The sequence below is a fragment of the Monodon monoceros genome, unplaced genomic scaffold (assembly GCF_005190385.1).
Source record: "Monodon monoceros isolate NGI ecotype Baffin Bay Population unplaced genomic scaffold, NGI_Narwhal_1 Super_Scaffold_18, whole genome shotgun sequence".
NCBI lineage: Eukaryota > Metazoa > Chordata > Mammalia > Artiodactyla > Monodontidae > Monodon > Monodon monoceros.
Genome location: NW_021703774.1, coordinates 13,816,456 through 13,828,879, shown reverse-complemented (window position 1 = coordinate 13,828,879; position 12,424 = coordinate 13,816,456). Strand labels below are relative to the sequence as shown.

Below are 12,424 nucleotides of genomic sequence, written 5' to 3'. Positions count from 1 at the left end.
TTATAAAGAAGCAGCTTAAAGAAACAATTAGAATTCTAAAAGGTGTTATCTAAAAAAGTATTAATAGGTCCTTAAGTGAAAGTTTATTAGGAATATATGAAATAAAAGAACAATAAAATACAAATTAGATAGTAGCTTCCACTGTAGATTGTAGACTATGGCAAAGTTAAAGAAATAGTTTAAATGGTCATTCATTTACCCACCAAAGAAAAATATCGCTATGCGTCAAGCACAATGCTCGATCCTACAGGTATACAGTAAACAACTTGTCCTTTTAGAATTTAAAGTCTAATGGAAGATAGACTACTGGGGTAGTGGCAGTACAGGAAACTCTGAACACCTGTATCAGGCAGACACAGCAGGGATCATTGAAGTGATCAGAATCAAGCTGAGAGCAGAAAGAGTTGAAAGTGTTGAAGCAACAGAAATCAAGCAGGAGCTAGATTAGAGAGAGCCTTAAGAAACAACAGGAAGTCCAAAATCCTTAGCCATTAATCCAGTAACACGTAAGAGTTTTAAGCAGAGGAATAACCAGATTAGATTTATATTTTCAGAAGTTAATTTTGGCTACAGTGCGAAAAATGAATTGAAGGGATATAAGAATGAAGACAGGCAAATTGGTAAGAAAGCTATTAGAGTAACCCAGAGGAAGGGATGATGGTGGCCTGTATCTATGACAGTTTAATTCTGATGAAACTTTTGTTTTTGTTTTTTTTTCTGTGGTACGTGGGCCTCTCACTGTTGTGGCCTCTCCCGTTGCGGAGCACAGGCTCCAGACGCGCAGGCTCAGCAGCCATGGCTCATGGGCCCAGCCGCTCCGCGGCATGTGGGATCTTCCCGGACCGGGGCATGAACCCGTGTCCCCTGATCGGCAGGCGGACTCTCAACCACTGCGCCACCAGGGAAGCCCTGATGAAACTTTTAAACAAAAATAATCTTGGGGCGGGGAAAAAAAACTTTTCTTCATAAAATATACCCAAAACCATACCTTTGAATAAAAATTTACTTTAAAAAGATACATTTCTTACCTTAAGTCTAGTTCTTTTGTCCGAAGAAAATTTAAAATGGGTGCAAACGCTGCTGGATCTCTATCAATAAATATCTGTAAATAAAGAATTACAAATTTTACTTTCAAATTATAAATTAAACTTCTAACTTTAATATCTGTAACACTAACTTAGGGAACAAAAACTGAATTATTTAAATACTATATTTCCTTGATTCCACTCTTATTAAATTTTAATGTTTCTAAAATTGAAATGTAGCTATAACCGTGTGCATTTATGTGGTAGTAGTGGTGTCTTTTCTCCACCTGAAAAGCTGTTGTTAGATTGATTATATTTTAAGGTGCAGGAAAAATGGTACCAAGTAAGTCCACTTTCTCATTTCTATTTAACTGATATATTTGGTGAAAGGGACACCAAAGGGAAAATTTTTATCTGAAATATTCTAGAATTCAATAAATACTTCAAAAACATTATGCATGAATAATACTTTCTTACATCATCTGATCACTAATTATTGGTGACAGTGATTGTGATTTACATAATTTGTGATTCATAAGTGAACAGTTAAAACAACAATGTACTTTTATAATACACACCAGGCAATCAAGAAAAGTAAAACTGCACACTGCTGTCCAAACTGGAAAACAGTAACACTTATACATACGACTATCTCAATTTCCTCAAGGGCTGGGTGTAGGGTGAAGGGGAGGGTGACAACAACAACAACATTTTTTAAAATAACAAACACAGCACCACAGAATACATATGGGGAAAATAAAATGCTTAAAAAATATGAAATACATAACCGATAACTTTTTACAGGAATGTATGCCAACACTATTCTGAACCAATTACAAAAGCTCTAACCATAAAATTGAACACCTTTTAAAGCTTATGTAAGTCAATTACACAGCAGAATGGTAGCAAATAATAAACCTTCTTATATTATAATCAGTTACTATATACAATGAATGAAGTTCTTCTGGCTTCATAAATTCTTGCTTTTGTTTTTATTAGAATCAATCAGAAGTTGAAGAAAACACCACAGATTTGTAGAGATCTAATTACTGATGTCCTTTTTATAATATCACATGGACATATCTACTTGTGCTGCTTTATTCCATCTGCAAATCTCATCACAGCAAATAAACACCTCTGGTCACTTTGTTGCCTCCCAAATGAAAGTCTTACTTGCTTTTGTGAGCCCTAGACATTTACTTTACATGCTATTGTTCATATTACAACTGCTTTTTAAATTTATAAACCAATTTTTTATTAACTGAAATTTAATAGTTCTTTACTACCCTCACTCCACCACTGCTGCACAAGTTCATAAGGTTATTCTCCAAAATAAAAAATTGTAGAACTTTTTGCAACATCTTACCAATACTGAAATATTTTAGTATTTACATTCATCTATTTACTGTTCGAGTTTCAATTACTGATTAAAAGAAATATTTCCTCTCTTGACAATGTAAGCTCAGATCCTACAATCTCTCTAATCATGATTACTTAAATTGCTATATGCAGTATTCCCAGTTTCAAGTTCTCTTCTATAATTACAGAAACACTATTCATGACAAGAAATCAAAATCTTTAAGTACATATACTTTCATTTAGTAGTTATTAAAAGAGTAGTTTCCCTGTCTTCTTAGAGTATAAGGATCAAACATTATAAGCATTTTTTGATCTAATTTAGAACATACATCAACATTGTTATACTCACAGCACCAGTTTCATCTCGAAGTGTTGAAATTCTTCCACTCAGCAAACTAGAAGTCATTAACATTAAGACTGAGTTAGTTTTTAAAATCTGAGTATGAATAAAATGCTCTAAGTCTTTCAAACATCAAAGACCAACACAAATGAATCATTCTATCTCCAAGGTAAAATAACAATTTAAAAATTATATTTTAAGAGTTAAGCTTTTTTATTCGATACATAAAAATATTTATTTTTTATTGTTTTAATAAATAATCAACTGTATTTAAAAAAAGGTACTAAAGAATTATATGAAATACCTGGAAAAAAAAGAATCTGGAATCCACATAAGTGTTTGTCTTGAGGTACTAAACCTGCAATTAAAAAGTAGCTGGTATTATAAGAGAGGACATGCTTTGAAATTTCCATGTTAGTTAACTTGCTTTAATACACTGGCTAATGATTTACAAGTTGCTGCATAGCTACAGCTGTATCAATTATATTCATTACTTTTAATATCTTTAAATTTGCTACTTTCAATTCAGAGTTAAGTTTATTCCAAGAGCTGTCAACAAAATCAAATAATTAATTTGCTTACATATAAAGCTTCCTAAAACACTACTTTCTAGCATGCCAATCTACTGAAGAATCAATAATTAGCGCACCACACCAAGTCTAAAATTCTCAACATAACGTACTATCTTCAGGTCACGTTTCATCTCTCCAACACAAACTGTTTTCCCCTCTAATAAGACAGTACTTCTTAATATCCCCAAATAATCCATGCTTACACCACTTCAGAATCTCCATCCCAGCTGCATCAACCTCATGTTCAATTATCTAAGTTCCACCCATCTTTTTTTCATAAATTTATGTTTTTATTTTTTAATTTATTTTTGGCTGCGTTGGGTCTTCGTTGCTGCGCGTGGCCTCTCTCTAGTTGCAAAGAACGGAGGCTACTCTTCGTTGTGGTGCACGGGCTTCTCATTGCGGTGGCTTCTCTTGTTGGGGAGCATGGGCTCTAGGCGCGCGTGCTCCGTAGTTGTGGCTCGTAGGCTTCAGAGCGCACGCTCAGTAGTTGCGGCTCACGGGCTTAGCTGCTTCGCGGCATGTGGGATCTTCCCGGACCAGGGCTCAAACTCGTGTCACCTGCACTGCCAGGCGGATTCTTAACCACTGCGCCACCAGGGAAGCCCTGTCCATCTTTCTTGATACCATCCAGGTTCTACCTTCTCTTTAATGGCTTTCCAAATATACTACCCTATATTATCTTTCTGAGCTCATATTAATCCCACTGCACACAATGCATTTAACATTTCCTTTACAGTCTTGGGCTATTCACAACTGTTGCATTCACTCATTCAAAAATCACTCAGTAAACACTGTTTTGAGGTTAACTGCCATTTGATCAAGTTTGCTTATTACCACCAATTTGAGGGGAACTTTATCAAAGCCTCGTGTAACAGACCGAGGCAAAACAATCAGTAACAGATGTAAACTGGCATGACAAAGAATTCGATATAGGGCTCATCCAGTCCAGCACTTGATGTGTGAATATTTTCATTTTGAGACTCATCACACTGCCCTATGTATTTCTGACTCGCTGCCCCATCACCACGTGTCCTCACACAGAAGAGAGCCCAACAGACCTTTACTTTCCCTCCACATTCATTTTCTAGCATTACGTGACTGTTTTAAAGTAGCTCCTGTGCCCATTAATCAGGCTAAGAAAGGAGCCAGTTTACTCAAGAAAATATGGCAAATTTTCCCAAGCATATTTCTTACCAGAATCTTAAGAAAAAAATGAGAAGTAGATTACAACTAGTTAGAGGAAACTGACTTGGTCAAATCAATAGAAGCAAACCCAGTAAATATGGTAAACTGAAATATCTAAGGATCCACTGCAAAAATGAGTCACTGTGTTTTGGAGGCAACCAAATTAATTCCAAATAAGGATCACTTCTAACTTGTGACCTTTCACGTTCACTGCTTATTCAGCAAATTGTTTGCCAAATAACTCAAATTTTGTGTTACTTAGAAAATTACCCAGGTCTGCTTAAAGTCATATTAGCAATTTCAATTAAAATCAGCAGTTTGGGGTGGGTTTAGTAATCTGGAATTTCTGGGCAAAGGGATTAGACTCTCATCCCCACCAATTTTTTTTTTCTCCAAACAAGTGGAAGATAGGGGGAGAAAATCCCAGAGCTCTAAAACTGGTTCCAAATATGACTTCATGAAAACTACAACATTTAAAATTACATATGACAAGCATAATATATGAAAAGCCTTTTCTATGGTTTTATCTCATATCTACAGTATGCCAAGAAAAAGATCACGTGCAATCTGGCCTCGGCAAAACATATCCACATTTATACTCCATGCTACTTGCCTCCTAAATTTACTTGGAAACAATCTAGTTAAAATTATTTATTCTGCAGTTACTGTTGATAGATAATGCCACTAACCCTTGTATTTCCCATTTATTGCTTCAAATTTTTTTATCAATCCTGGAAAGTTGTACTATTATTGTCATTACACATTTTGGGAAACTAAGCACTAAACATTAATTTGCCTAAGGTTGCTGAGCTTGTCTCCCACTGGCTGGTCCCAGACTTCTCTCCTGAGGCCTCAAATCATTCTCATTCAAAACAGAATTAATCACAAATGGAGCCACATTGGTTTTCTTTCACTTCATTAGGGTTTTTCTGGTAAATAATAATAACATTAACAATTCTAAATGAAACCTCATCTTCTCTACTTTCTGAGTCATCCATTAAGTGTTAAATAAATGATAAAAATTGGTCATTTTTTTGATTAGACCCTACCTATACCATGTGCTTCTCTGCTCATAAGAAACTCTCCTTTGAGTGTCACTCTATCACTTCACAGCTGAGTTCAATTCTATGCCACAGGTGGTTCTCCCAGTGGCAATTACTCAACTTCAAGGAAATTAGAAACTAGGGCAGGGATTTTAAATGACTATAGTGCTACTCTTCTGACGGCCAGCTCTTGCAGGGTATTCCAGTTTTGCATTCATAAGTTACCAAAGCGGCAAAATTTTCACGTGATTTTAGGAAAATATCCATGTCTTGCATTAGGAGACACCAATCTTCCCCTCCATAAAACCGTAATCTATATAGCAGCAATAACGTTGTAAACTAATGAACAGTTTTGCTTGAGGGATGAGAGGGAAAAAAAGAGCGGAGAAAGCATTACTGTTTCCTGTGTTGAATTCTCCAGCACACTTAGAAAACTATTCAAACACTATACGTTTTTACCACTACGGTTCACAGTGCTGCCGTTTTGCATTTTTAAAAATACTAGTTAAAAAGTCCTAGGTGTTGAGCAGAGTAAAATACACTACCTCCCAGGGCGCTTCATCGTTTATCTCCCACCTAGCCTAAAACTCAACTACCCCTTCCTTGAAACAGCTGGCAAATTCCCATTTCCGAGAGGAGTGACTCATAAACCATAGCAAATCCACAGAAGTATGATTTTTTTCCCCCCAACAAGCTTATTAAAAGACATAGTAAGGGAGTGGAAGGCCTGAGAGAGATCAGAGAAGAGCTTTCGGTCTGTTTACTAGGAGAGCGCAACAGGGTGCCACTACCCAAAGCTTCCCAGAACCAACTCTTCAAACTGCAGTTTCTGGACTCGCTGCCCTACAAGTTGAACAGATCCTTCAGAGCCACGCACCAAGAAACTCTGAAAATAAATAACAACGTACCGCGCATCTACGGCACTCCCTCCACCGAAATTCTTGGAGATTTCAAACTCATTGCCTTTACTGAGGCATTATCGCCCGAGCAAATCGATTTACCTTGTTGACCAATGAGAAAGGGAGGCAGGTGCACCTGCAACAGTCAAACCACAAGACCCGGCTTCTACAAAATAAATTCCTCAAGTACGCGCCAGGGTTAGGTAAGGAAGGCTATAGAATGTTGCTCTCGGCCTGATCCCCTAGAAAGGGGGAGGGACGTAGCTGATATTCTAGGAAGGCGGCAGCGCGGCCAGATGAACCCTGGTCTCGGTGATTCCCAAGGCCGCCTGCCCCTCGAGATCCGCGGACCTGCACCCGCCCGGAGGGCCCTGCGCTCCCCGCCGACTCGGCGCCCATGCTCGCCCGCTATCCCGCCCCCCCCGGGGCCCGGTCTCGCCCGGAGGTCGCCCGCCCGCTATCCCCCCACCCCGAGCCCCTTCTCCCCGACTCACCTGGTTCCCCCCACGTTCAGCTGCACGATCTCGCCGCTGCCGGCCGCCGCCGCGGCGAAGCTGCCGCAGTGCCCTCCCGACATGTCTGGCGGCTCCGGCGGCACCCGCCGCCCTCCCTCCCCGGCCGGGGCCGTCGAGCCCGCGGCGGGAGCCTGAGGCGGAGGCAGCGGCGGCGGCGGCGGCGGCGGCGGCTGCGGCGGCTGCAGGGACAGCAGGGCTGCGGGCGCCGGGGGGCGGGCGGCGCGCGGAGCCTCCCCCACGTTCTCGGCGACCGGGCGGGGCTGGCGGGCGTCCGCCTCTTCCCCTCCGCTCCCGTGCCGCGGGATGGCGGCCGGGCCTCCACCTCCCGTGGCCTCCAGGCCGCCCAGCCGTGGCCTGCCGTCAGCTCTCCGCTGCCTCCCTCGCAGCCGCTGCGGCCGCAGCGCCGGCGGGAGGAGGGGTCGCCGCGTGGGACAAAATACCGCAGCGTTCTGCCCTTCGCCCGCCACGGCCACCGAGCTTGAAGCGGAGGAAGGAAACGGGGAGGAGGAGCTTCCCAGCCCAGCGGCCGGCGCGGAGGGGAGGGTGGGGGAATGCGCTCCTGGACCCAAGCCGGGTCCCGTGAGGTCCTGTTTCTTCCCTCCTACCCACGCAATCCCAGCACGATTCTCTTTTACATTTCAGATTTTCCAGCCCCGGGACTCAGATTTCCCAGGTTGAGGGCAAGTCTGGGCAAGTTGTCCTAAGCATCCTTATTGTCTCCCTTCTCCACGTGGATTTGGGAGATGAAAGGAAAATTTCTTAGAGGAAGTTATGCTTAAATGTTTACGTTGCTATTTATGGTGGAAATGCGGTGAAAATTGGGGGATTTTAAAACTTTATAGCGCTTATCTCAGCAAACTCGTTACCTTACCCTCTTCCATCTCATCCGTACTCTCCCAAGCAGTTTGATTTTGTTAAGAAGGGGAGAAAACAAAAGACAAAAACAAGGAAAAAAAAAATACTCCTAGGCAGTGTAGGGCCACACGTTTCCGGACTATAGTAAGTACTCAGCTAATGTTACACACACACACAAATACAATTTTTTAAAGTTTATTTATTTTTGCTTTAAACAGTATATATTGGAACTGGAAACCTTAATGGCTACTAAAATATATATTTTAAATGGTAATACTATAATACCTGGTGAAGTAAAATTCATATTTTATGGCAAGAGGGGAAATATTTAAACATAAAATTTTTCTTGGCTTCCTTCGTCCCTTTGGGGCGGAATGAGCATCTGCATTCCCCGGACCTCCTTAGGATGTAACGTTCCTTCTTAATCTCATCAAGGGTCACAATTCTTTAGGAAATAATCTTCCTTCTTAATCTTGGGGCCGCTCACTTTGTACTCATAGATCTGGATTGTGTAACTGTCAGTAATACATCATTTAATGTACAACCCTCTGTCTCAAAAACTTGTATAGCTATGCTTTGACCTCATAGGCAGAAGAGACCTCGAAGCTTTCCGAAAGGCTGTTCCTGGGTTATAATTTTCAATTTGGCTCAGATAAAATTTTTCATTTCTTTCTTTTTTATCTTTGGAGATTTTCTAAATTCTTTTTTTTTTTTTTTTTTTTTTTTGTGGTACCTGGGCCTCTCACTGCGGTGGCCTCTCCCGTTGCGGAGCACAGGCTCCGGACGCGCAGGCTCAGCGGCCATGGCTCACGGGCCCAGCCGCTCCGCAGCATGTGGGATCTTCCCGGACCGGGACACGAACCCGTGTCCCCTGCATCGGCAGGCGGACTCTCAACCGCTGCACCACCAGGGAAGCCCCTAAATCCTTTTTTATTTAATGTTTTTACTGTAATATAGTTGATGTATCCATTTCTTTCTTTTATCGACTAATTTCTTTTGTTAACCTGATGGCTCCACGAGCTAACAAAGACAGTATATTATGTTTCAGAAGTCGTTTGTGGTACTAAAGCGTTAGCATGAATCCTGTTTTGCTATAATTTTACCATAAAAATTCAAAATGAAGATCTACATGATAGTATATTTTTAATTTTCATTGTCATATAATTTTTTAATCCTCTGCTGGCAAATATGCCAGTGATATGATATCCAAATTTGACTTAAAAGAGGATAGCAGTACTTACAGATATAAGATACATATTATTTACCCCAGTTAATGATGATGATAATAATAATAGCTAATCTGTATTTATTAAGGATTTATCATATCTAGGTGGTTTAGATATTTTCTGTCATTTTTTTCTTCATAACTATTGTTTCACTATTTTAAAAATAGAAACGTGGGACTTAAAATGATCGGAAAACTTGCTCAAAATTATGTAGGTGGCATATAGCATAGCAAGAATTTGAAGACAAGCAGTTTGAAATCAGTGCACTATAACTCACTATATCTCATATATTCACTTGATACTAAGAAGATCAGATTAAGGGAGAATCGAACTGATAATTTTTCACACTTTAAACAGTATTAGCTGTCTTTGTTCTAACCCTTAATATCTATTTCTATAAGGATTGGAAATTTTGCTTTCACATTTGCAGGATAGAATTAGATGATAAAAAAGGCCATTTAATTATCTCCGGGCGTTTAATTTTCCATTGGAAGAATGTAAAAGAGCACTTATTAACAGATTTTTGCCTTTAATGAATTCAAAACGCAGCATAGAGTTATTTGTGACAAGGCTTCTTATCCTTCCTGAAATAAATAAATGAAACCACATTCATCTCAATGCGTAGTAATTATTAACTCTCAGCAAGACATCTCATCAGGAGAGGGGAGAGGACTCACTATTTATAAACCAAAATGGCAGAGCTTCTTGATGTATCCAGACCAATGTGAGTCTGAAGGGGTTTGTTTCTCATAAGACTTAAAGTCAGGATATTATTTACTTCTTAAGAATAAATTGAAACATTATTAACAAAGACAGCAGAAAGGGAAAAAATATTTACAATATCTATCAGACAAATGATTAAAAATCCACAGCACTTGGTTGTATGTGTATCACTTTACAAATCAACTGAGGAGACAAAAAGGGAAAAATATGGAAAGTATATCAACAGGCAAGTGATGGGATGATAAATAACGAAAACACTGAAATTCTTGCTCAAACAACAGAAAAGGATGTAATTTTCACTCACGAGGTGGGCAAAAATTAAGAGAGTTGGTAAAAATCCAGTGTTGAAATGGTCACACTCATGCATTGTTGATTGGAATTTAAAGGGTATTGAGTTTTTGAAGACAGCCTGAGAGTATCAACTTTTGAAATGTGTATACCCTTGACTCAGCTCTTGTCTTCTAGGAATAGATCCTACAGACTTATCGTAGAGATGCACAATGTGCAAATCAAGAAGTGCACATTCACTGTAGCAGTGTTTAGAACCAACTAGACGGTTCAACAATAGGAGGATGATTTTTAGAAGTGTCGCATATTATGATTATTATGGGGCAAATCTATATGAACTGACCAAGTATATTAGTGGGAAAAAAATCACGTCACAGAATAATGCATTATGAGTGCAACCTCATTTATTAAAAATAAAAAGCAAAACTAAAATTGTCTGTGTCTACTAATTTCTATCTAAAAGCGCATGTATTAAACTGGGAAGAAAAGTTAACTCTAGAACAGTCATTAGAATCAGAAAGGGGAAGTCAGCAGTGATAAACAGAGGTAGAACCTTTCAACTCTGTGGACTTTCACATTGTTTAAAGTGTTTACAGTGGGTTTTCATTCATGTATTACTTGTATGTATGTATATGTGTATGTATGTATGTGTAAACAGAGTAGATTCAAGGTTGTCTGCATGACAGTTTTTTAAATTTATTTATATTATTTAAAGACTTATGCATGTAAAAATATAAATTAAATGTTCTTTAAATACCATTACTTTTTTTAGTAGATGTGTTGAATTTGAGATGTCTACTAAACCAGTACTTCTCAAACTGTCTTAGGTGAAGGACAAGTTTACTTCATTTCCAATTCATTGGAGATCAATGTTTGTTCCTACTGCACATGATTGGAACTCACCTCACACCACATGCAACTTATCAAGCAAATTTGACAACATATAAACTGGTCTACACCCTGTGCAATGAGATAAGACCACTGCTGGCATCAAATTGCTGTAAATGTTGTTAAACTCTTTCTCTCATTTTTATACTTAGTTTGTTGCAGACTGATGACAAATGATTTGTGGATGGACCACACTTAAGGCGGCACTGTATTCAATATTGAAGCGAGATGTTGAGTAGGCATTTATATACAGGAGTCAGAAGTTTGGGAGGGAGACCCAAACTGAAACTACTGTTATCTTTACTAAAATAAAATTTTGGAAATTAGCAATATATAGATGGTTTCTAGAGCCATGAGGCTACCTGAGATCATAAGGGGGGGAGTGTAATATAAAGAGATAAGAATAGGAATTAGGAGGGAGCCCTTGACTATACAATATTAGGATATTGGGAGGAGAAGGAGATACAGCCAAGGAGACAGAAAGGAGTACCAACAAGAGGAGGAAAACCAAAGGAGTATGGGGTCCTGTGAGATAAGAAGTCTAGTAAAATAAAGACTGAGATTTGACAATTGGTTTTAGCAACATGAAGGACATTGGTGACCTTGTAAGTAAGGGTAATTCTAGTGCAGTGATGGGAGAAACAGCATGATTGGTGGGATTTTGCTGTAAAGAACAGTAAGGAGATGGATGGTAGCAAACAGATGAAAGTAAGGTCAAGAGAAGGCTTCGTAAGATGATAAAAAAATAATAGTAATAACCACAAGCCAATGGAAACCATTCAATAGAGAGCAAAAAAAAACAGGTAATTCAAGAGAGGCAGAAGATAATTTTTGGACTTATGTCTTTGAGTAGATGAAAGGAGACAATTTCTAGCTAACAAAATAAAGAAACTGAGCCAGAAGGAGAATGGGTAATTTGCCCAGTGTTTGCAGTTGCCATTATTATTATTATCTCCTAACCCACTCTAAGTGTAGACACACCCCTTATTTGGGGTATGACCCTAATGATATACTCTATATATCAGATTTTAAAACAACAGCTTTTAGATTACAAACAACGATAGGGAAAACTTCCTCAAACAGATCTGTCAATATCCAAAACCATGCTTTAAGAAAGGGGTAAAGGACTTGAAGTTTCACTGGGTCTCATCGATCAAAGCTAGAAAAATACACATTTCTAGCCTGATGGTATACTCATCAAAGATGTTAATTTAAGGGAAATGAAGGACAATAATTTGGAGGCAGTAGTGAAGGGCCAGGATAACATCTACCCTCCAGCTCCATGGTATGAGGATTACAGGGAAGAAACTAGCCTACATTTGAGAGAACAGCAAGGGAATCAGCGTCCCCAAGGAAACCCCCTTTCAGTCTGTAAAGAAAAATTTTTTTCCTTGTGATGAGAACTTTTAGGATTTACTCTCAACAATTTTCATGCATAATATACATGATTTCATATATAGTCAATAATCTACATGATTTGTTTGTTTTTGAAATATAGTTGAC

At 39.1% G+C, this 12,424-nt stretch overlaps 1 protein-coding gene across 2 annotated transcripts in view; it reads right to left on the bottom strand.

Moving 5' to 3' along the window:
- Positions 1 to 7,216, bottom strand: part of KCTD3 (potassium channel tetramerization domain containing 3) — a 71,029-nt gene extending 63,813 nt beyond the window's left edge. Inside the window, exons 1-4 of one of the 2 annotated variants that reach the window (XM_029229154.1) lie at positions 6,921 to 7,216; positions 3,029 to 3,082; positions 2,734 to 2,779; positions 1,029 to 1,102 (exon numbers count right to left, since the gene is read on the bottom strand). In XM_029229154.1, the coding sequence (XP_029084987.1) occupies positions 1,029 to 1,102; positions 2,734 to 2,779; positions 3,029 to 3,082; positions 6,921 to 7,003 (257 nt within the window). In that variant the 5' untranslated portion in view covers positions 7,004 to 7,216. The remainder of the gene's footprint in view (positions 1 to 1,028; positions 1,103 to 2,733; positions 2,780 to 3,028; positions 3,083 to 6,920) is intronic. The other variant, XM_029229155.1, reaches the window with a different exon arrangement.
- Between the last annotated feature and the right edge of the window lie 5,208 nt (positions 7,217 to 12,424).